This window comes from Lycorma delicatula, chromosome 1 (assembly GCF_047948215.1).
Source record: "Lycorma delicatula isolate Av1 chromosome 1, ASM4794821v1, whole genome shotgun sequence".
NCBI lineage: Eukaryota > Metazoa > Arthropoda > Insecta > Hemiptera > Fulgoridae > Lycorma > Lycorma delicatula.
In genome coordinates, this window is record NC_134455.1 from 130,207,001 (window position 1) to 130,234,256 (window position 27,256).

At 32.4% G+C, this 27,256-nt stretch overlaps 1 protein-coding gene across 1 annotated transcript; it reads left to right on the forward strand.

Annotated features, from left to right (window-relative positions):
* LOC142318184 (neuropeptide CCHamide-2 receptor-like) lies at positions 1–27,165 on the forward strand. Its single transcript, XM_075354736.1, has 2 exons — positions 1–100; positions 25,928–27,165. The coding sequence occupies exons 1-2, from the start codon at positions 66–68 to the stop codon at positions 26,931–26,933; spliced, it is 1,041 nt and encodes a 346-aa protein (XP_075210851.1). The 5' UTR covers positions 1–65; the 3' UTR covers positions 26,934–27,165.
* The last annotated feature ends 91 nt before the right edge of the window (positions 27,166–27,256 follow it).

A 27,256-nucleotide genomic window follows, 5' to 3' on the forward strand; every position in this document is an offset into this window, starting at 1 on the left:
CATGTATACACGTATTAACTACTAGCATTTTAACTATATTTTAATTGTGTATAATTTGACTGCTGATGATGAAACAACAGTCCGAAAACGCTACAGTTTGGTGAGTGTTGTTACCTTTTATTTGAAATGTATGTGGTACAATTAATATACTTGTTTTTAAAATAATTTATATTTGTATAGTTTTATTTAAAACTGTTAATACTGAGTAGGAAGTAATCGATTAATATTCGGTATTGTTCTTAAATTTCTTGTTGATTAGCGTAAAAAGAAACTAACAATCAAGATTCAATGTGATATGATATTCAGGTAACATATAGTTTTATTAAGTTGATTGTTTTTTCTAATATTCAATTACATTATAAACTCTGATGTTTAACCAATCTTATAAAATTAATTATAGATCTTAATATTGTAATGTAACACCGAAGTTTTGTCACGGAGCTGATCTTCGAGGCGGAGTGGTAGCGTCTCGGCCTTTCATCCTGAGGTCTCGGGTTCGAATGACCACTCAGGCATGGTATTTTTCATACGCTATAAGATTTCCACTTCATGTTAATGCATAAGCTTATATAGTGGATTAATCATCCAGAAAAAGAGTTCATCTTTTATATTTTTATTTGATTAATAAAATTACGGTCGGTTAAAGAAGACTAATAAGTATTATCAGTCGTAAAAATGAAGTCATCAGTAGATTTAATCATTTTAATTGTTTTTTCAGGTCAATTCGTCGATTTATACTTCATTATTGTTTTCTATTTATAAATGTTATATAATTACGATACAATAGATTAATACTATTCAGTATAATTTAGTTATTCATGAATTTGTTGAAAATTCAATTAAAATATACCTCTTTTTGAATCACAAAATATTTATTGATTTAATAGTAACTATTATGTCTTTTAGTCAAATTTCAAAAGGAAATTTTTGTTAGAGTTGTTGGGGAAAAATTAATATGTTATAACTTACTAGATGGATAATTTATTCTAGATTAAATTTAAAAATAAAATCCTTCTAAATATTTTTACCTCTGTAAGATTAAACCTCTATGTATCTAAACTATTCAAGAAATCTGTAATATAATTAATGCTTGTAGTGGTGAAGATAATATTTCGATTTTTCTTTTTTGATTTTAATGAAACCTGTTTTTCCATTATTCAATAGCTAATTTTTTAACTTTTTCTTTATCAACCGAGTTTAATAAGGGATCAATATTAAAAATTAAAAAAAAAGACTGCCGAGAAAAAACATTACTGACAAATGTTGCTCTTTAATAGGATCATTAAAAGCGTGCAGTGATAATTTTGTACATATAGTTTTCAAATTTTTTAAATCTATTTAAACAAAATATACATATTTATATAGCCTATGACAGTTCCGATAATATAAGAATTCCAGCTCGTGGTCATAATCTAAATCGGTTAAGCCGTTGAGCTGCTACGGTGGAACAAACATTCATATATACATACCCGCTAAATTCATTACACTCCTTTCTGGGCAGTTTTTAAATTAAAGAAAGGGATTATTAGTTAGTTAATATTTAGCAATAAAATTGTGGTGCAGGGGGACCAGTGGTGGTGAGCCGGACGACTGCACACGGCTCCCTGCAAGACTCAATCCGGCTAGAAGCAAGTCTATTTTCAATTAATTTTAAAATTATTTAATTTAATTTCTAAGCGTAGATTATTTTATTTATATTTTAAATATGTATTATTATTTATAAAAGAAAGGGATTATTAGTTAATATTTAGCAGTAAAAAAAAATTTGCTTACATGATCGAATATACTGCCCGTCAAAAAATCACATGATTTCGGTTTGTCTTAAATGTTTTATTATAAAAAATAGGTCGCCGGCCTCCGTGGCGCAAGTGGTAGCGCCTTGGCCTTCCATCCGGAGGTCCTGGGTTCAAATCTTAGTCAGGCCTGGCACTTTCACACACGCTACAAATCATTCATCTCATTCTCTGAAGCAATACCTAACGGTGGATCCAAGGTTAAACCAAAAAAAAAAAAACACAATAGGTAAGAAGAAGCAACACCAACAAATAACAACCAGAAGAAAGTACATATTTACATAATCGAACATATTACTCGTCAAAAAATCAAAAGATTTTTTTCTTAAATATTTATATACAATAAATAACAACAGTAATATTAATTATAAATTAAACTGATAAATTTTACTACCGTAATTCACTCATTCAGTATCGTAGCAGAACTTAAAAAACAAAATTGGATAAGATTTTCAAATGCTTTGCAACAATGAGTTTCCTGTTCCTGTTTTATGTAGTTATAACGAGTCTTGGACCAGCTGAGCGACAACGATCTGTGATCAACAACAATAAGAAAAATAACAAGATATAAATTAATTACAGTCCATTGCAATAAACGTGTCACTTCAGTTCACATCAACCAATAACTACTCACAATAAAATTAAATCTATACTAAAAATACTATTGATTATCGATTTAGAGTCGTATATATGATTTTTTGTAGATTTTTAGTTACTGTTAAACATATATATATATATATATATCATATATAATCATATTTGTATTGCCTGGGATATTCCCCGTACTGTAAGGATTCCAACGCAGGGTCACACATTTAAATCGGTTCGGCCGTTGAGCTGCTACGGTGGAACAAACATATGAGTACCACATACATACGAGTATATACATCCTAAAAACATTACACTTCTTTTTTGGCAGTCGTATAAAAATACTAGTTACATGAATAAAATGGATCATTTGGTCTGTCAAGGATTAAAGTTGAAAAAATCTACCAGATTAATGAGTCGTTTTTTAATAACCCGCATCTCAACGCTTCATTCTGAACGATTCGGAAACCACGTATCTCATACGAGAGAGAATATTATTAATAAATGGCTCATTCATCTGATTGACAATTAATTATCAGATTTGCAGATTTACAACGTTAATCTAATCGAAATTTTTGTCAGATTTTATGATTTTTCATTACGATTTACAATTAATCATTTAAATTTTTTCCTGTTGCTTCTAAATACTTTTATGTTTTTTGAAAAATTAAACTAAATCCAAAAAATTAGAAAATATTATTTTGTTATTAAAAACATAAGTATATCTTTATAACTAGTTAATCATTTACTTATAGAACTTTTTTAATTACATATATAATACTTTAATTAAATCTTTCAGTTGTAAAACCTTTAAATTTGTACATGCTTTTATTTCTTATACTGAAATAACCCCTTGGTTTTGGTTATACTATTAAGTAATGTAATTTTTTTTTTTTAATTTTTACCGTTTTATTGATTTATATTTGAATTAATTTTACAATTCGGTGTAAACGTTTTATATCAAACTAAAAATAATTATTCAAAATTTTTTATTCTAAGTTTACAAAATACTTTTCTACTCTTTTTTTTTATCTTTTTATATCCCTTTCCCCTGAGCCAGACCCACAATTAACTGTAATGCAGTCCAAGGTAGTGTCCTTTAACTCTAACGGGCCTTCCCACCCTACAGCTGAGCATAAGGCAAGGTAGTCAAGCGCGCCGGTCTACTTTATCTTTCAATAAATACAACTTTACGTTAAAATTTAATAAATGAAGTCTACTTGAGATAAGTTATAAATTTGTTTTACTATTTTACGTAAAATAAAATAAATAATACTTTTCATTGACGGTTTAACAAATAAAAATAATATAAAATAACGAAAAAAAGGCCTATATTTTAGGTTTTGACAAATTAAACTTTAAACATTAAAATAAACATATATTATATAAATTAATTGATGCTGTATAATCGTTAAGTATATTATAAAAGTAAACTGTAATAAATTTCTACTGTTGCAGCCTCAACAGAATTTCTTTAACATAAATGATGAACTCATAAAATATATAAAAAAATAAAGAATATACATAAATATATATTCTTTCAAATATCAATGAGTAAAAACTCATATGCATTATCATATTAATTAAATCTAATATACTATTACAGCTGTACTCCCATAAAATATATTTTAAGTACAAAAATTATAAATATTATGTAAAAAATTCAGTAGGTTTATAAAAACAATTTTAAAACACAAAGAGTATTGTAAAAAAAAAACAAATTTACTTTTGCTAGATAAATACGTTATGTACAGTTATTTTCTGAAGAAATGAAAATATGTATACATCTACACTGACACACAAATCATTATTTTCATACATATTTTTTTTGTATTATAGAAGAAAAGATATTTATGAAAATAATGTTATATACAAAATCAAATGTAAATGCAGTGCAACATACTTTTGACAAACGGGAAGAAAGTTACAATTAAGATTTAGCAAACGCATGAGATCTTTTAAAAAATCAAAAAAAAAAAAATTCTAATTATGCGACGCATTAATTAAAAGATGGATGTACCCGTTGAAAATGGACGACTAAGTAAAATTAATTAAAATTTTTATTAAGGGAAGAAGAATGAACATTTTTAGAAAATTTAGAAATCTTAAATTAAAAGGTAACAATAAAATGATCATAAAGCAACAGATCAACAATCAAGCGGTTGTCCATTTTAGGAACCTCAATTTACTGAAAACAGGAAAGAGATACAAAATTGAAAGATAAGATTAACGGGTATTAAAAAATAAACAACAAGAAGGAAATAAATGCGAAAAATAATAATAAAAAACAATGACCTCGAATAAAAGGACGAGCATTGACTAAACGTTATGTGTGGGTGTCAATCCAAAGTCAGCAATCCCATCAAAGTATTTTTTGGGGAAATAGCAAGAAACTGTTTTAAAGTCATATTAATAAATTTTGTCGACATTATTACCTTATTATTTGTATCATACTTTTCTGAGCTTGTTATTAAAATTAAACTCAACTCTTTTAGTGAAAACCAAGAAATTAGCAATTTTATGTCGGAGACTGATAATGCTGATATGATTAGATGGAGATTGCTTATTCTGCATTGAATTTTATTGTAATCTTATATGAGAAAACTGTCTGAAATAAGCAACAATAATTTTAAAGTAAGCAGTAAACTTCTTCTTCACCCTGGTTTCCTTCACTATACCTTAAAAAGTGATTTTGAAAATAATCTAAATCTGAAATTTCCTCCCACTTGTCCCAAAATGTTTTTGTTGTAATTACTTTACATCTGTAATTTTTTCTTGTTTTACTCTGTTTGAATATCTTTTAATAAAGGCAATAAATTCTTTAAATTAACACTTTTTAATGATCATTTTGTAGCAATCTATGTAGTGCTTATAAACAGGTTCACTAGTCTGTACTCAGTAACAAAACAGTCACTTGCTCAAAAATATTTATTTATTTAAATATTAATTTTTAATGCTTTTTTTAGATTACAGTATTTTAATTCTCAGTTGTCAAATTTCATTATTATCATTTAATAATTAAAATGCACCAAAAGACAATAATTATTTTTATTATTTTCAACGAATAAAAATATATATGTATTAATATATAATAAATATATTTTTATATCGACAAAAATTCATTTAGTTATTTGAGAACATTATTGTTACGTTTCAAAACGCTTTTCTCCCAGATTGTTCTGTAATAAAAAATAAACACAATTTCAACATAATAAAAAACGAATGCATTACTCTACGAATTTAAACCTTGTTTATGATAAGAAATCACAGTAAAATGTTGAAATATTACCTGCCTTGTAACTTCCAGAATTATTTGTAAAGATATCAACGAATGTAAGGTTAATTTATCCATACAGCTAAAAAATCATTTTATTATAATTTAATATCTAATTCAAGCAATAAATTTAAAACTAGTGGACAGTTTTGGAAATAAAACAGATCAGAAAACGTTACCAAAAATACTAAAGGGCTTTATATTTTCAAGGTTCTGTCCAGGTTGAGAGCAATTTAATAATCATTCGAAGTATTTGAAACAGTAAAATTAATCAACGTCAAACAAAAAAATTTATCTGGAATATATTTGTTGTATTTTTGTTCGGTATTGATACCCTGTAAATCAAAATTTAAAACATAAACAGTATTTTAAATATAAAGTGTAAATATTTAGTGGGTATTGTTGACATTCCTGCCATTATTTAAAATTAAATAGAAGATGCTATTATTATTTTTCTTATAAATTTAATTAATCAATCTTCCTACAACGAAGTATTTTCCAGGTCTCTTTAAACTTCCAGTTTTATTCCTCTTCTTAAAACACTTTTTTTTTTTACCTCCGGGGCCGCAGTTAAGCATTACTGTACAGAGGATGAGATGAGATGAATGATTTGTAGCGTGTGTGAAAAATGCCATGCCTGACCGGGATTCGAACCCGGGACCTCCGGGTTCTTAAAACACTTCTTTTTTTTTTCTTTTTTTTTTTTCTCTCAGCTCCCCTGGGTCGGACCGACTTGTTGGTATTACGCCGCCCAGGGGAGTGTCTTTAAACTCAAAATAGGCCTCCCCACCTACCGGCTATATACCGGCATAGCAGGTCGGCCTACCGGTTAGCTCTTTTTGAGAGTTCTTTATTAATATTGCCCTTTTGGACACCACGCCAGACCCAGTTCGCCGCGACGCGGCGCCGGGTCCTTCAGTATTCAGTGTGCTGTTACCTGACTGTTACCCGTGGAGTCCTTGGTGGCTCATCAGTGCCAACACACCGCAGCATGCTGGACCTCACCAGCAAGGCTGTCCACCCAGTCCTATTCTAGCCAACACCTTGTCTTCTCTCATATACTACAGAAAAATTACAATTTATTCATTTAATTATCGTATAACAGCGGTTGATATAGGTTGCAAGCCAGAATAAAAGGGAATATAGAGAAGTTGCTGTAAGCTTTGTTTCCTTCAAGTCAGTTAATGACTTTAAATACACATTCCGAAGCAAAAGTTGGAGATTCATAGCTGTGTTCAACAAAAACAAAAAAAACTATTTAATTTATTCGTTAGGTTACACCTATTATAATCATAAATTAATATAAATTTGTAAATAATAATTTTTTTTTTAAATAACTACTACATATAATTTCCTCTTCATTTTTATTAGGGAGAAAATATAATAAATAACAAACAATTCTAGACTAAAAAAAATGATTAAAAACAGTGAAATTTTGATTAAAATTACAAATAACATTCAGTTGTATAGTGTAAAAATAAAAATATTAGCAATATTTAAGTGAACCAAAGGCACAGAACAAGGAATTGAGAAAAGTAATCCAACCGCCTTTGTTCGTCAGGAATTCTGAAATACATGAATATATAGGGATCCCGTATGTTTGGGATGAGATTGACCGTTTCAGTTCTAAATATATGGTTAGACTGAATACACATGTACATACCCTTGTTTTGAACCTGCTAAACAACAGTGATAACATTAGACTATTTATAAGGGTTTATGTGCTGGATTTTAGTGAAAAGTTGTATTTAGCTGTAATATATTTCCAAATTCATTCGAGAAATCCTCCTGCCACCACTTATGTTTTTAAATGCCTTGAGATAAATAAAAATGATATAAACATTATCTGTACATAATTATATTTATAGGAGAATATCCTTGCTTATACTTATCTAGTGCACTTAGACCAATAATCCGCATGTATGAATATAATAATTTTTATTTTATCTAAATCTATTTCCAGATCCCGTCTATAAAAGTAGTACTATGACAAAAAGAGAGTAATAAATTATTTAACAGTTCCCAAAACAATTTAACAATTTTGCTATTTTATTATCAGATTCACTTTAAAAGGCTTAAATGTCAGACTTAAACTTCCGTCTTTAAAGGTTTAAAATCAGATTCATTTTAAAAGGCAAAGATGAATTTAACCCAAAACCTTTTAGAAGCTGCTATATCTATGAATTTATCTCTCGACCAGTTTATCGATGTTGGCCCTTACTTGTTGCACAATGTAAATATGCCCTTCTACCTGTATTTTGGCTACAAAATATATAATAAAATTTTACTTTAACAAGTTTACTGCCACACTGAATAATGAAAAATTTCCAAACCTGCTATACTTATTTTGCTAAAAATATCCACTAATGCTGCCAATTTTTTTCCAATTTCAATAAAGGTTTTGTTACCTTGTTACTCAATTTTAATACTAATTTCACTTTGCAACTTTACTTTTTGAAACATCCAAAAATAAAGATGAGAAATCAATTTGTGTCTCATAGCAACCATAGATAAAGAGACTCCAGTTGATGTCTCAGAATGTTTAATATATTTATACTGAATTATAATATCTTTTACTTACAAACAACTAATTGTATTTATCTTTAAAGCTACAATTCCAGAATTGTTTGAATACTGTTTTTATTCATTGCTATACTTTTTTGTAAAATAAATTAATAAAAGTCACTCTCTTCTGTAATAATATCACATTTTCTTGATAATTGTACTTTGAATTGTATATTTTAAAGTAAAATTTGAATTAAATATTTTAAAGAGTACTTGGTATTAAAGGTAACTAAACTTAGTAAACAAATAAAATTAATTCATATTTTATTACAACACTTTTAAATTATGTTTATTTTGCTTCTATTTGATGATTCTTTCCTTTCAAATATAAAGAAACACTTCTGTCTTACATACAGCACAAAAATATACAGAATTTTATCTTGAAAATAATATATAATGTGATTTTGCTTCTTAATTGTAAAATTACAGTGAGCCATCGTTTGATGTCTCATAGCAATATTAGATTGCGTCTCCAATATTGGAGACGCAATGGTTTGATGAGACATCAAACGATGTCTAACAGCAATAATGGATAACTGGTTGAGATATCAGTAGATGTCTCATGGCAGTCAACCTATTAAAAGCTTTAATAAAGCTCATGATCATTGACCAAATTGATTTTTAAAGAAATATATAACATTTCTTATGTTTATCGATTTGTTATGTAAATATAAGTAAGGTTTGAACTGCGGTAAATACTTCGGCGGGGTTATAAAAAAAACTAGATTTAAAATTTCGTTGTGATTTGTTCAGTGGTTTTCACGATTATCGGTAACAAACGAAATATGCGTTGTCTTTTATATAGTAGCGAGATTAGATTCTAAGTTTTATCTTCCTTGTATTTTTGAATGTAACCCACAATGAATTTAGCAGAATTTAGCTTTTATGTAAAGTAGATAAACGGGTATATAACTTCTAACAGCTAACATCTTTTCGTCAAGCGAAAAAGAATTTTTTTATAAAACACTTTCCATTTTCCAATAATTAAAAATTGTAATTATTTAGATAAATGATTAAAAATATTCTTATAAAAATCACATAAATAATCAATATTTTATCATTTTTTTGCAATCGGTTAGAAATATCTTGTGGGGGAGATAACACTTACTAACAGGAAAACAACACAATTCATTATAGATTGAAACGTGAATTAAGAATTTACCATTCCAAACAGGAAATAAAAATAAAATAATACAAAAAATAAAAATAAAAACTTACTTCAAAAAATAATAGAACTAAAGTAAAACAAAAAAACTTCTTATGATCTATCTATACAATACAAATTTTACTTCAAATGATGCAAAATTGGTAATAGAAGTTTTAGTACTATAAAATTAGATCTACAAAAATATTATACAATAAAATGTAACGTGCAAAAATACGATGTAAGAATATTATATAGATGCTAAGGAACATATATTATCACCAAGTACGTGCCAAAGCGAACTCAAGGTGAGGCATGATCGTGAGCTGCTTTTTCTTATATTTTCTTGAGATCCCATTTTTTTTTGGGATCCCGTTTAGCGGCCTAGCGAGCGGTTGAGGTACTAGCTTTACGTAATTATATGTTTAATTTGTGTTGTCTTGCACCGACCTCAAGAATAGTTATTTGCTGTAAATACTTTTACTTAATAAATAAGTGCTTTACTTAACTATATTATTTTATTGTATTATTTATAAATGGACTTAGTAGTACCATAAATACTGCCAAAACTAGAAAAAGATTGATTTATTTCCTCGAATACCAACTCCTTATCAAAAAACAATAATAGACCACAATCAGATCTATTATCCCTTATCTTACAAACCGCGTAATAATTCGGTACTTTAAACAAAGGCAAATCGTCTTTACTTACATTAACTTATTAAAAAAACAATTTAAAAAAAGGATGCATTCAATACAATCACAAGCTCATCAAAATGCTTTCTAAGCGACCTACTTCAAGTGGAATAAATTCAAACCAGAATTTGAATCATTATTTTTCAATAATCTCTTTTCTTCATTCCACTGATCTACAGTTTTATAAACATTAATTTGACTATTTTTTAAAAGCTGATGCCTGATCCAGAGTCCATGAAATAAAATTCGTAGAATCATAACTATTATTCTCTTTATCTTTTACGATAATGATTATACCTACATTAATAAAAACTATTTGGCTTTGATTTTAAATTATTATTACTATTAATCACTTATCTTTTAAGATGATGATTATGCTTACTTAACACAACTGTATGGCCTTGATTTTAAAACAACAAATAACAAAAACATTCATAAAATTTTTTCTAGATCTTTCAGAGAAGCAATATTAAAAACATTTCCATTTTCTTCATTTCGAACTAAAATTCGCCCATTCTTGATCCAAATGAATTTAATGTTGTTTGGACGACATTTTCTGCGTACTTCTTTGTCCAAAAATAAACTGAGTCATTAATGAGTCATTAAAAATAAACTGTAAAGTTCTTTTTATCTTCAGTATATTTTGTATTCCACCACTGTTTTCCTATTAAAATACATTTCTCATCGCTAAATTTAACCAACAAAATAGAAGAACTTTTTGTCTTAATTTTATAAGCTTTTTTAAGTTCGAAATGAGTAAAACGAACGTCCCGCGCAGTTTCATTAAATTGTTCTTTCAAAGAAATAATTTAATGAAACCTTTAGTTTCAACACCATGTATTTTCAGATATTTTCTTCTCTTGTACTGTTGTATTTTATTGAGTTTATTTGTTAAGATTTCGATTTTGCTATCTTTACCTTGCAATATTTCCTTTATATTTTTTATTTCCTTTTAAGTGTTTATTTTCTTTCATATATTCCTCCAACATTTTCGTCATTTCGTCAAATTTATCGGACAAACTGAACCGATCTTAAGAATTTGCAAACAATGTATTAACTGATGGTGCTACATCACCTTCAATTTCCATAAAATCTTTTTCAAATAATAATAATAATAATAATAATAATAATAATAATAATAATAATAATAATAATAATAATAATAATAATAATAATAATAATGATGATGATGATGTAAGCTCTCAATGCGTTCGGACGTTTTTTTCCCGCTCCGTATTTCTGCAGCTTTCCTTCCGGTTTTGTATTGTAATTTAGTCGTTTTGTTTCGTTTTTGCTTGTTTTTAACTTTGTTTTCTGGTGTTTACTTACAGTAACCAAGGACTGTTAGCTTGGTTACACAGTTGTTAGTATCCGTTGATTAATTTTCTTTCAATTTAGATTTCTTTTCTTTAATTTATTTTTTGTTGTTGGAATATGACTGAGCCAGATCGGTCCGTGAACGCTTCCCTACCGGTTGGAGGGGATTTCGGTGCTTCTCGTGTTTTGGTGAGTGAGGTCTCCTCCGACAGTAGCGCGACCGATAGTGCGGCGGAAATGGATATTGCGGAATATGGGCGTGAGGAGTGACTGATAGAAAGACGCAGAGAGGTAGTAGCGGACATGGGGAGGACTTCCCGCCTCTTTCAGTACGGTCTGACGATCATATGGAAGTGGGGCAGGGGATTTCGAAGCCATCTGACAAACGGAGATTGCGTCTTTCTCCACCGGTTGCAAAGGAAAGAAAGAAGTGAGAGGGTGGTAGTAGGGTTTCCTTGTACAGGAGAGGCCTCTGGATTGGAGAAGTGTGGTCATTTTCCAGGACGTTTTCCGCGAATATTTATTCGCAGTATTTTTGCGAAGGTCGAGGGAACCACTACGGCTTTGACGGGGGCTATGGTAGTAGGGTCCACGTCCTTATTAAGAATGTGGATGTATTCAACACTGAGGATGAGTTCATAACGGAGTTTTGGAAAATCACGGGGGAATCAGTGGCGATCGATGTTATGTCCATGCGACCAGCCTATAGTGCGACGCAGCTGGTCACTGTGGCTGTGCCGCCCATCCTTGCGGATTAGTTATTGGGGGATGGAGGTATCCGTATGGGATGGGTGGCTTGGGGGCTATGAGACGTTCACATGACAAACTTTGTTTTCGCTGCTGGAAGCCAGGCCACGGCCAATTCGTGTACCGAGCCAGATCGTAATGGCCACTGTTTCACTTGTGGTGAGGCCGGTCATCTACGGAAGCACTGTCGACGAGAAGCTCGGGGTCCTTCCTGTCGGTTGCATGGACGTGCACCCGTGGGTAGGAGATGCAAGGCTTCACCTGCGACATAAAGATGCGGCGCCTGCTCAGTGCTGATGGATGTCAGTGGGGGAAAGCTTCGTCCAGGAGGAGTTGGAAGCTCCGGCGTCCCACCATCAATGATTGGATGGGGACTCCTTCGCAGCGCTTCTGGGGGAAGGATGTAAGACCGTAGTCCCGGTGGGGGATTACCTTGGGGGTTCTCCGTAAGAGGCAGGGCATTAAGATTGGAGTCCCGGTAAAGGGACCCACGCCTTTGAGGTCCTCTCATTAGAGGCATGGCATGTACTGCAAGACCGAGTCCCGGCTACCTGGGCGAGACCTTTTGTTCTGCCAAGGTAATTTGAGGCGAAGGCACCCCTCCGGAGCTGAGTAATGCTTAAATGCTTGTTCTGGCTCCGAGCGGCGTGGTAAATGAAGTGAAAAAAAAAAAATGATATTATAATAATAATACAAAAATCATATACGATTATGTCCTTTTATACCGGGTGCCCCAAAATTAACATGTTTACCAAAACACTTAAACAAATTAATAAGAGGCCGTATTAATAATAATTATTATTTTCGGCCTCTTATTAATTTTAAAATAGCAGCATTGTATGATATTGTTAAAATATTGGAAAAATATTTTATAAATATAATAAAATGTGTATGATAAACACGTAAAACAAAAAAAAAAGAATTTCAATTAATAAATAGATTAAAATAATTATGTAATTAAAAAATTAAACAATAGAAATAATAAAAAATAATCACATTAATAATAATGATAATCTCATAACATAATCAGTAAAATAAGGAATATGTGCATGCAGAATTATTTCAAATTTGATGGGAAGTATTTTCTTCAAACTGAAGGTTTAGCTATGAGTTTACTATTACCAGCAACATTATCGGAAGTATACCGGTTGCTGCGAACTAACTTACTTTATAATTGAGATTATACTTTAGATTACTTTATTACGTTTAGCAGCATTCTTCCTTGTAAGGAGCTACTTCAACACATACGTACATAAGAGTGAACGTATATTTCACTCTTTTTTTATTTTTGAGCTGTTGAAAAAGGGGGAAAATCGAGAAAAATTATACAATTTAAACTAAAGTCCGATGATCACCTAATCCAAATTGGTGGCCAAAAAACATTTCTTTCAGACAGCATGAATTACGGTTTTACGTTCCTGTTTTGTTATTTTAGGTATCCCGATTTCTCTCTTAGAAAATCTTCTCCGATAAGAGAGACAAACTCAGTAGGCCAAAATTTAAAGTTTTCAGCCTTCAGGGGAGGGCAGAGACCTCTCAAAAATTTAAATGGGACATTGCTCATATGATACATTTTAAAGCTCTTTGGAAAAAAGCAAAACGGTATTAAAAAAAATTAGATTCTGATTATTTTAACCAAAATGGCGACTACAAATGTTACTACTTTAATATATTAATTATGTTGATTATAAGAAAAATAAGAGGGGATATAACTTAGTTTACAGCAACCAAGTACATACAACAGTTTGAAAAATATGTAGTATACGGTATTATGAATACCCATGAGGTTTTGCTGTGGATACTATACGTTGATGACAAATAGGTTATACATAACAAGAAAATAGATAATGAATGCAACATAATTAATAACGAACAAATTTATATTAAAAAAATTTAAATTACAATGAATTTGATATAAATTGCAGCATTATCTAACTATCTTGACATAAATATTGAAATAAATAATACGAGAAACAAAAAATACAAGTAAATAAAATAAAAATTGTAAAAACCCCACGACAAAATTAAATTGGATAATTAAAGAAAATAATTAAATATTAAAATATTAATTAGAAAGAATTAAAAACATTCGAAATCCGTTTTGAAGAAATATATTTACTGCAGCGCCCCCTGGCGACTTATAACCGTAAAAGTAATCCAATAATCTGCTCTGAGCTAATACCTATGTAATACAAAAAACCTCATAAAAATCGGTCCATTAGTTTTTGACGAAAATGGCAACACACACAAACACAAACTCTTACCCCAAACACATATACCGTCTACCTTACGTCGCGCGTAATAATAAATAAGAAAATCATAACAAATGTTTATATGAGACCAAATTATAACATATAAAGATCTCATAAAAATTCTAACACGATTTTGATAAACAAATTAAATACTTTTAAAAATATCATACACATATCCTAATAATAATGATGTATTTTTTCCGCAGTCCTTAATTGACAATCGGTTCAAATTTATCGGAACCGTAAATAGATTTAAATACAAAAAAGAAATTGTATGTAAAGTGAGGTTTTGATGGAAATCCCTCAAAGAACGTATGAATACGTATGTATGTATATACGTATGAATTTTTATACATATTTTATACAATAAATATATATTAAACATTGATAAATATATAGTAAGATGAGTCTAAAGAACATTGATCAAGTTCAGAGCAAAAAAAGCAAAGAAAACACCAACAAAATTTTTATCAATCACACAATGAAAAAATAATCAAACGAAGAAACAGTGTAACAAAACAAAGAACCAACAAAGTAAGCGGCAAAACGAAAAGAAGAATTTTGACGATGCACAACACCCTAGGATAGCTGATTCACCTCAGTTAAAATTAATAAAGAATTTGACTAAATAAAAAAAATATTACAAAAATATAAATTAATTAAAAAACAAAACATATATTAATAACAAAAATATGTATCAGAAGAAACCACATTTATAACCAGTAACAATAATAATGATTATATATTTATACAGGAAAACCACCAGGTCGTTAATAAAAAGGTTTTCAGAGTGCTATAACAATTGCAAAATAGGAAACATTAAATTTTCAAATGTTATTGATTTTATATTGTAAAATAAACATAAAATTACTGATATTTCTAATAATTTAGAAATATTAGACATAAATAATAACAGTTATAAAGAAATTTATATATTAGAAAAATATAATATTAGTAAATAAAAAAATAAATACAAAATTATAAATAAACAAATTGAATATGATAATACAATGTTTAAATTGGTAGACCTGATGTAAGAACGGAATAATTTAATAAGTATCACTCATTTTTAATTGTGACACGTGTATACACGTATTAACTACTAGCATTTTAACTACATTTTAATTGTGCATAATTTGACTGCGCTGATGATGGAGCAACAGTCCGAAAACGCCACAGTTTGGTGAGTGTTCTTACCTTTTATTTGAAATGCATCTAGTACAAATATTATTGTTTTTAAAATAATTTATATTTGTATAGTTTTATTTAAAGCTGTTAGTCCTGAATAGGAGGTATTCGATTAATATTCCGTATTGTTCTTAAAATTATTGTTTATTACCTTAAAAAGAAACTAACAATCAAGTTTTAATATGATATGATATTCAGGTAACATATAGTTTTATTAAGTTGATTGTTTTTTCTAGTATTCAATTACATTAATAAACTCTAATGTTTAACCAGTCTTCTAAAGTTAATTAATGATCTTATTATTATAATGTAACACCGACATTTTGTCACGGATCCGATCTGCGAGGCGGAGTGGTAGCGTCTCAGTCTTTCATCCTAAGGTGTCGGGTTCGAATGCCAATCAGGGATGTCATTTTTCATACTCTAAAATATTTCCATTTCATGTTCCCATGCATAAGCTTATATAGTGAATTAATCATCCAGAAAAGAAAGCTCTTTTCTGGATGATTAATTCACATCTTTTCACATTCACATCTTTTATATTTTTATTTTATTAATAAAATTACGATGGATTAAATAAGACAGTTAAATAATGATAAGTATTGTCGGTCGTAGAAATGAAGATCACGAGTAGATCTAATAATTTTAATTGTTTTTTTCAGGTCAATCCGTTGTTTTATATTTCATTATTATTTTCTAATTATAAATGTTATATAATTACGATACAGTTGTGTAATAATATTCAGTTTAATTTCATTGTTCATGAATATGTTGAAAATTCACTTAAAATTTTCATTCTAAATTTTACATTCATCACTTTAAAGTTTTTCCGCTTGTTTCTAAATAAGTTTGTGTTTTTAAAAAAAATAAACTAAATCCAAAAAATGCAGCAAGGTTTATTTTGTTATTAAAAACATAAGCATACCTTTATAACTAGTTAAACATTTACTTATAGATAGTATTTAATTACGTTAATAATACTTTAATTAAATCTTTCAGTTGTAAAGCCTTTAAATTTGTACATTCTTTTATTTTTTATACTGAATTAACACCTTGGTTTTGGTTAAACTATTAAGTAATGTAATTTATCTTCTTTAAATTTTACAGTTTTATTGATTTTTATTTGTATTAATTTTACAATTCGATGTAAACGTTTTATATCAAGCTAAAAATAATAATTCTACAGTTTTTATTCTAAGTTTTCAAAATATTTTTCAACTCTACTATCAATAAATACAACTAGTTAAAATTTATTAAACGAATTCCACTCGAGATAAGTTAAAAATATGCTTTTATATTTTACGAAAAATAAAATAAATAATAATTTCCATCCACGGTTTCACAAATAAAAATACTATAAAACAACGAGAAGAAGGCCTATTTTTTAGGTTTTGACAAACTAAACTTTAAGATAAAAATAAAATATATAAATTAATCGATGCTGTATAATCGTTAAATACATTTCATTCGTTAAATTCATTTTTAAACGGTAATAAATTTCTGTTGCTGTAACCACAACAAATATTCTTAAACATAAATGATGAGCTAATAAAATCAAAAGATATATATTTTTTTAAATTGCAACGAGTAAAAAATCACATGCATTATGAATTAAAAACCAAAATACATTACAGGTGTACTTTTATAAAATACTCTTTTTAGCACAAAAATTAGAAATATAATGTAAAAAAAATTTACACAGACATACAAATTATTATTTTCATACATTTTTTTTTTCTATTATAGAAGAAAAATATATTTATGACAATAACGGTATATACAAAATAAAATGTAAATACAATGCAATATACTTTTGACAAACGGGAAAAAATTAAAATTAAAATGTAGCAAACACGTGAGTTCTTTTAAAAATCGAAAACAAGATTCTGATTATGCAACGCATTTAATAAAAGAAGGAAGTACCCCTATGAAAATGGAAGAATCAATAAAATTAATTAACAATTTATTAAAGGAAGAAGAATTTTTTTAATTTAAAAAAATTTTAAATTAAAATGTAACAGTAAAATGATCGTAAATGAAAAGGTCAACAATCAAGAGGATGTCCTTTTTAGGATCCTTAATATACTGAAAACAGGAAATAGATAAAAAAAAATTGAAAGATAAGATTAACCGGTAATAACAAATAAATAAAACGAAGGAAATAAACGCGAAAAATAATAATAAAAAACAATGACCTTGAATAAAAGGACGGGCAATGACTAAACGTTATATGTGGATGTCAATCCAAAGTCAGCAATCCCATCAAAGTATTTTTTGGGGAAATAGCAAGAAACTGTTTTAAAGTCATATTAATAAATTTTGTCGACATTATTACCTTATTATTTGTATCATACTTTTCTGAGCTTGTTATTAAAATTAAACTCAACTCTTTTAGTGAAAACCAAGTAATTAGCAATTTTATGTCGGAGACTAATAATGTTGTTATGATTAGATGGAGATTGTTTATTCTGCATTGAATTTTATTGTAATCTTATATGAGAAAACTGTTTGAAATAAGCAACAATAATTTTAAAGTAAGCAGTAAACAAAAAAAAAAAAAAAAAAAAAAATAGATTTTCTTAATTCATTAATATAGTAATTATAGTAAAAACGTATATAGTACATTAAATCAAGCAATTTTGATAAAATAGGAAACTCATTTATCAGTCAAGAAAATTAGGAAAGGTAATATGAAATAATATAAAAACTGGTAATGATAGAAAATGTAAATTAGAAAAATAAATCTGAAACTTCTGCAGTCCTCACAAGCAGAACTTTGTTTAATTCTTCTTCTTCACCCTGGTTTCCTTCACTATACCTTAAAAAGTGATTTTGAAAATAATCTAAATCTGAAATTTCCTTCCACTTGTCCTAAAATGTTTTTGTTGCAATTTCTTTACATCTGTAATTTTTTCTTGTTTTACTCTGAATATCTTTTAATAAAGGCAATAAATTCTTTAAATCAACACTTTTTAATGATCATTTTGTATCAATCTATGTAGTGCTTATAAACAGGTTCACTAGTCTGTACTCAGTAACAAAACAGTCACTTGCTCAAAAATATTTATTTATTTAAATATTAATTTTTAATGCTTTTTTTAGATTACAGTATTTTAATTCTCAGTTGTCAAATTTCATTATTATCATTTAATAATTAAAATGCACTAAAAGACAATAATTATTTTTATTATTTTCAACGAATAAAAATATATATGTATTAATATATAATAAATATATTTTTCTATCGATAAAAATTGCCCAGCAGCCACCTGCCCAGCAGTCACCTGCCCAGCAGCCACCTGCCCAGCAGCCACTGACAGCATAGAAGAACGATGAAACCTGCACTTTCCCCCGTTCAGCCCTTCGGGGCTTCGGGTATTCCAAGGTTAATGGTATGTAACTTCGGTTACTACCAATTCTTGGAAAGTGCAGGCCAAAGAAGAACGAAGAGGTCTTCGGAAGAAGAAGAGGGAGAAGATGATGATGAAGAAGAAGGAAGACCAGCCACTCGTCTCAACATCACGGACTGGAGTCCGGAACAGAGCCCAGCAGAGATGCGTCCTGAAGGGCAGCCATACCAGAAGCGGATGAAGAGCTTCTACACAACCTCTCCTTTTTAAAAAACTTACAGTAAGACAAAATAACCCAGCAATCGCGACTCCTCCGGAAAAGGGGACGCATTGCTCCCTCCTTATAGCTAGTGCCCCGTTGTGGCGTATTCCTGCTAGCCTATTAAGAGTTAGCACCGAAAGGACTTCAGTAGACGGTCTGAAGGGGAATTACGTCGGGAGGACAGGCTTTATAAGCCTAGCCTTCCGCGGTCGGCCCATGAAATGGGTTCGATAACGCTGGTTTAACAACGGATTGGAATGCAATTAAATCCGTCTTAAATTCACTAAAATAATAATAGACAAAACTTGAAAAATTAGATCCGAGATTAAAAAATAACCCTTTTAAAAACCAAGCCCGATTAGAATGATCCAGCAGCAAGGGACTCTGTCCAGGTTCTGCGATAAAGTAGGGAGTAATAGACTCCTGCCAACTTTGCATTCCATTCCATTCCATCGATAAAAATTCATTTAGGTATTTGAGAACATTATTGTTACGTTTCAAAAGGCTTTTCTCCCAGATTGTTCTCTAATAAAAAATAAACACAATTTCAACATAATAAAAAACGCATGCATTACTATACGAATTTAAACCTTGTTTATGATAAGAAATCACAGTAAAATGTTGAAATATTACCTGCCTTGTAACTTCCAGAATTATTTGTAAAGATATCAACGAATGTAAGGTTAATTTATCCATACAGCTAAAAAATCATTTTATTATAATTTAATATCTAATTCAAGCAATAAATTTAAAACTAGTGGACAGTTTTGGAAATAAAACAGTTCAGAAAACGTTACCAAAAATACTAAAGGGCTTTATATTTTCAAGGTTCTGTCCAGGTTGAGAGCAGTTTAATAATCATTCGAAGTATTTGAAACAGTAAAATTAATCCACGTCAAACAAAAAAATTATCTGGAATAGATTTGTTGTATTTTTGTTCGGTATTGATACCCTGTAAATTAAAATTTAAAACATAAACAGTATTTTAAATATAAAGTGTAAATATTTAGTGGGTATTGTTGAAATTCCTGTCATTATTTAGAAATAAATAGAAGATGCTATTATTATCTTTCTTATAAATTTAATTAATCAATCTTCCTACAACGAAGTTTTTTCCAGGTCTCTTTAAACTTCCAGTTTTATTCCTCTTCTTAAAACACTTTACGTTTATAAGTTAACGCTTAGGTAAAGTTACGCTTATACGGATTTGAATACAATATCATAGATACCGGTGTTCTTTGGTGGTTGGGCTTCAATTAATAATCTATCTCAGGATGGTCCACCCCTCTCTCTTTCTGTCTGGCCTCTGGAACTACAGTAAGGTATTAATTCAGAGGATGAATGAGAATGATATGCATGGATGTAAATGAAGTGGAGTGTTGTAAATCTTACGTCGGTCATTCCTAAGATGTGCGGTTAAATGAAACCAAAGCACCAAAGAGAGTAGAGTTGTGGATGTCACTGCGATCAGACGTGCTTTCAGAGCTCCGTGTAATAGGGCTTTTTTTTATTGGTTATTTGGTAATTTCACGGGATTTGGACATAGTAATATATCGAGGTAAGGATAATGGACTGACGTACAAATTGAGTTTTGGACATGGACTACAAATGTTATTAGAGTTTTTTATATTAGATATAATCTTGTATTAAGTGAAAAGTTTTACAGTTCTTTTGGATATTTTGTTGAGCTGTTGAGGACCTAACAATAGTGTAATACCTACTAGGAGTCATTCTGGGTTATTTCAACTCGGCAAAGTGTGTAAAAATCTATTTTGAATTAGTTTTTTAATACCTTTAAGGTTATACGTGGTACTAATATAGACGGAAAATTTTCTAAGTGGTAAGACAAGCTGTGTCTTGTCTGCTACGTCACAGACTAAATTAGTAAACAACGACTTATAAAATTTTTCATAGTTAGTATTCAGAGAGAAATTTTTCCAAATGTTATAGGCATACTTTACACGGGCTTTTCCTTTTCCCTCCATATCTTCCATAGTTTTGACAATAGATCCAAAATTCCTTGACATCTTTATGAATCAAAAACTTCCCGACCTTTTGACGCTTCCCCCCATTTTGACCCTCCCACATTTTTTGACCTAATATTCAAACAGATAAATTTTACCTCCCCCCCAAATTTTTTTTTCGGGCAACCCCCCGTGTGGGTTATCGCTAAACACGGATTTGTCCTCTGACCCCAAATCAAGGACATGAGACGTCGAGGCTCGTTATCTGTAGAAGATACAGCTTCTCAAGGGGCTGGAACCTCGAGGGGAAGTACAGGAAGGAGAGAGATCCCGACAGTAGAGGGAATGGATATTGGGGTTACAAGCCAGGACAAGACAAAATGGAAACAAATAGAAGGACGAGGGGCTAAAAGAGCAAGGGCCGGATCTTCAGAAGAAGAGGAGGCTCTCCTCACACTACAAGAGGTCACCTATAAATGAGGTAGTGCATTATTACAATTGAGACAATGGACCGGCAAAGCGAGCGTGACCGCTATCAAGGCACATGAAAGGAAACTGAGCGACATACACAGAGAATTACAGAGACTGAGTGAAGAGACTCCGGATACGACTACCGAAGGCACACAGACAGAAGGTCAGTACAGAAATGAAATGTCTGACATACTCGATGTCGATCTGTCTGATGAGCAGTTAATTGACAGACTGTCTTCACGATGGTCATCATGGGTGATGAACCGTCTAACCCAAGTAAATGCTCCAAAAATAGGGGAGGACAGTTGTCATTTTGTTGCCTTAAATGGACTGAGGCCTAGCAGCCACTACGCTGGGGCTACACCAGGTGCTATGGTTCTACAGGATTCAACAATTCTTGAGGACAGAAAAATAACAACGTGCGGTACCAAATACACGGTTATATTTGATTCCAGCAATGGGGAAAAGGCCATGGCAGCCCACGCAAAAAAGCTCTAAGAAGAGTAGTGGGAAAATCAGAGTCAGCAGTCTTTGTGGTGCCCAACGGCCCATCGGGCATTATAATTAAGAAAATTTTGATATACTCATGAGAAAAGGGAAGACCCTACAGAGAATGGTTCTCCCCAATTTAAGTGAGCATGGAAGAGCGAGATCTAGATCTGCCTCGAATAGAAGAGGAACTCCGCCGATTACGGAGAGTAAGACTGTGGTAGTACAGGCGCCGGGAAAAACATACGCTGATCTCTTAAAAACAGTGAAAGATAAAGTCAAGGCTGAGTAAGCAGGGGATATCTTATCCATCAGGAAAGGCCGAGACCAACAACTAGAGGTCAGAATTAGCGGATCACAGAAAGCAGGTGAGTTTTCCTCTCTGCTCAAAAAAAGGGCTTAAGAACTTCAAGTTGACATTAGAACCAAAGGCGACCGTAGAACAGTGGTGCATGTCAAGGACCTGCTGTACGATACTACAGAAAGAGAAATCAAGGAGGCGATCGAAAGAGTATTTGGAGTTGGTGAAAGTTTTCAAATCACATCCATAAGAGAAGCGTATGGCAATACAAAAATGCCACTGTGGTCACTAACCAAAGAAACGCTACTAAGCTCATTGCATCAAGGCTGAGGGTTGGCTGGGTGTGCTGTAGAGCATAAATACGCACAGAAGTCGAGAAATGCTATCTTTGCTGGAATACAGAGCATGGCAGGAGAGAATGTAGAGGTCGGCATCGTTCAGAATTATGTTTCAATTGCGGCAGACCGGGACACGTTATTAAAGATTGCAAAGAAGCAACGAGATGCCGTTACTGCGGATCTACGTCACATAGAACTGCTAATACAAGTTGTAACAAAAATCATGTGTAAGATATTTCTAATCAATAATAATAGGAGCAGGCTATCGGTGGATCTGTCAGTAGAGATGACCAAAAGAGGCAATTTCAATTTTCTGGTGGCCACAGAACCCAACATGTACTCGGTGGCCATGGGTCAATGGTTGCCCGACAAAAACGGGGACGTGGCCATTAGTAGCAACGTGGATCATAGTTTATACCATAGAAAGATGGCATTGTAGCCATAGAACTAAATGATATAATAATTATCGGAATATATATCAGCCCGAATTGCGACATGGAGTTTTTTCAGCAGAAATTACTTAGCTTAGAACAACTTATGACACGTTCCCGTAAAAGAAAAGTCGTGTTGGGAGATTTTAACTGTAGGACTGCATTGGCTGGAGCCACCACCTCCAATGCTAGGGGAAGAGTTCTTGAGGAACTACTGGAGGCCACCGGGGCGTCCTGCATGAATGAAGGGACTGCCACGTACTGTGCGAGAGGACATGAATCGATCTTAGACTTAGTTTTAGTTGACGGCAGGTTGAATATTAATACAGTTGATTTCGCAGTCCTCAATGAGGAAGTCGGCAGCGACCATAAGGCCATTTCAGTCACTATTGGAGATCACCCTACAGGAACAAGACAGATACACATCAACCACCGATTGACCGACTTCCAGATCCACCGCGTAATCAGAAACGCGGCAAATAAAATCATGAACTGCGCACAAATAGACCCGGTGATATTTCAAGACATCATCAAGGAAGAAATGGGCAAGATATCGCAAAACAACAATAGACACCTTTCGGTATACTGGTGGTCAGCGGAAATAGACGACCAAAGGAAGATAATGCAACGGTGTAAAAGAATTGCACAATGTTTACGAGCTAGAAAGGGCATGATAGAGGAAGGCAATCTAGCTGTAGAAAACTACAGACAAGCCAGAAAGAAATTGAACTTTCTTATAAAACAAGTGAAAAGAAGTAAATGGCCGGAATTGTGCCATGAACTTAATGCTGACCCCTGGGGCAAGGCATTTAAAATCATCACTAAGCGTCTGGGCAGGCATGTGCCGACGTTGAGTAATGAAACGTCGGCAGAACTAGTAAGAACATTATTCCCCAGAGCGGAAAATCCTAACAGATCAGTGATTTGTTGCGAAGGCGGCAGGTTTACTCAGCAAGAGGTAATGGAGGCTACCGGCAAATTGAAGAATAAAAAAGCTCAGGGCCTGATGGCATAACAGCAGCCATCATTAAAGGTCTTGGAAAAATAATACCTTGGGAAATGGTGGACATATCCAGCTTTGGCCTACAAAACAGGTGTTTTCCTGACTGCTGGAAGGCAGCCAGGACGACAGCCCTGGCTTTCTCCCCAAGGCAGGACCAGCCAATGAAACAGGAGGTTATAGACCAATTACGCTAATTAACAATTTGGGGAAGGTCGTAGAAAGACTTATTGAAACCAGGCTTAGGAAGGCTTAGAGTTGGGGATTGGACGAGAAGGCTAATCCCCAACATAAATACATGGGTTGGCAAGAGACTGGGTGACGTGAACTTATACAGCACGCAACTATTGACAGGCCATGGTTGTTTTGGTCAATATTTATTCAGAATTTGGAAGAGGGCCACCCCACTATGCGTTTATTGTCAGGAGATCGACATTGTAGAACACACCATCTTCGCATGTCCCAGATGGGCTGATAATAGAAGGGAAATTTTAATTAATAGACTGACTCCTGACAATTTAATTAATTGGATGGTGTATAGTCAGGAAAATTGGGACTGGTTCAAGAAGTTCGCGTGGGAAATTCTCCGTATTAAAGAAGACGAAGACAGAAGACGGGGGTCGTAGTTAAAGTAGGGAAGGGAGGACAGTCCCTCCGTGGAGGGCCCGCATGCTGAGGTGTGCGGGTTCCTGAGAAGGGAGGGAACTCCTGGGGAACTGTGGGGTAAAGTTAAGACCGAGTCCCGGCCGGCGGTCTCGGCCCTGCGGGTACCTTGGTGCTTAGTGGGGTCGGTGCCGCCGGTTTGAGGCATGGCAAAAGATAAAGACCGAGACCAGGTTCCCTGCCGAGGGGCTGAGGGACGAAGTTGCCGGACCTTGGGCATGAGGTGGGGGATTAGAGGCATGGCAAATGGAAAATAAAAGATCCGAGACCGGGGAGGCTAACCTCCCGTGCCGGACGTGCTGCCGGTGAGTGGGGGACGCATCCTTTGAGTATATGGACACTCTCCCCGACTGCGTATACTTAAATGGATATCCGGTCGGGGCGAGAAGGGGGGAAAAAAAAGCCGAGTGGTTTAGGGCTGAGACAGCTCCGTTCAGGAGGAGTGGGGGGCTAAGGTGTCTCACCATCGATGATTGAACAGGGACTCCCTGGCATACTAGATGGGGGAGGAAGAGAAGACCGTGGTTTCGGTAAGGGATCCCTTCGGAGTTCCCTATTTGAGGCAGGGGAATGGTAGACCGTAGTCTCGGTGGGGTAATCCCTATAGGATCTCCTAACTTTAGATAGGGCACTTTAAGGCCATAGTCCCGGCGAGGGGATACCTCTACGATTTCCGGAATTAAGGCGGGGAAATGAATATCGAGTCCAGGCTGCCTGGATGGGAACGTTGGGGACGGCATTGCCAATGTGGTTTGAAGCGATGACACTTTGCAGAGTTAAATTTATACTTATCGGTTTGTCCGAGTCGGGGTAAGAAAGAAGAAGAAAAACCAACAAAGAAAACCGGAATCCATGATCTGGTATTCAAACCTGTATAAAATTATCTTAGGATTTGTACCTTAGAACTCATGACTTCGAAATTGGCTGATTTGCGGTGTCGATTTATTTGTGTATTGGTACAAATAGTAAACATTTTTGCAAATAATTTACGTTTATAACTCAATAAGTTATTTATTTCCATAACATTAGCAATATACTCATTTAACGTATTTTTCATGAATTAAAGAAATAATTGTCTTTATTTTCTGTTCCAGGAATGTGGATGATGAATACGGAGCTCTTGAGAATGGAACACAGTTTGAACATTCCCTAGATGATGGATACGTACGGTATTCCCAACGACCAGAAACATATATTGTTCCTGTTTTATTAGCGCTCATATTCCTGGTCGGTTCATTAGGTAATGGTACGCTAATATTGATATTTGCAAGGCACAGAACCGTACGTAATGTTCCGAATATTTATATCCTCAACCTCGCCATCGGTGATCTGTTGGTAATCGTAATGTGTGTACCGTTCACATCTTTAATGTATTCGGTGGAATCGTGGCCCTTGGGTGAATTAATATGTAAATTAGTAGAAGCTTCAAAAGATGTATCCATTGGAGTTTCAGTATTCACACTTTCTGCTTTGAGCGCAGAACGCTATTCCGCAGTTGTACAACCTATTCGCCGACACGTCAGAAACCCTCTTACCATCGTCACAACAATCTGGGTATTTTCTTTACTTTTAACATTACCGGCTGCAATATTTTCTAAAGTGTATAGTGTCAAGATGAATAGTAACGAAATGATAGAATATTGTACTCCTTTTCCATACGAATTCGGATCATTATACGCAAAAACCATAGTATTATATAAATTCTTCGCCTACTGGGTAGTACCGCTTTGTATTATAGGAGGATTTTACGTGCTCTTGGCTCGCCATCTTGTGTTTGCTGCTCGGAATATGCCCGGTGAACAACAAGGTCAATCAAATCATGTTCAAGCTCGGAAGAAAGTAGCAAAGATTGTCCTCGTTTTCATCATCCTATTTATAGTATGTTTTCTTCCCTACAATATAGTTATGTTGTCGCCCTATTTTGCTCTTGATTTTGTAATAGAATTTGAAAATATCTGGAGTGTGTTTCGCATTGTAAGTTTTTGTTTAACATTCATTCATTCATGTATTAATCCTATCGCGTTGTACTGCATGAGTAAAGAGTTTCGTAAACATTTCAATAGATATTTATTCTGCTGTATTAAACAATCTAGTCGGTAAACGATATGACTTAAGTTCATATGAATAGTTCGATAAATCGACGACATAATTCTGTAATTACCAGTCACTATACGTTGAGTCATACTGGAAAAACTTGACGGTTATTAGATGAATAACATGTGAAGGCGAGTTAATATTTATTTGCTTTCTAATCGATAATTTTATACCAATTATTTATGATTTGTAGTACTTAATATAAATTATTTTTCTATTATCATTATATGAGGCAAATAACTAGTTCCTAAAAAAAATTTGAATATAAAAATATGTTACATGACCAAAAGCTAGAAAAATAAATAAAGTACAAAATATTATTTTATACA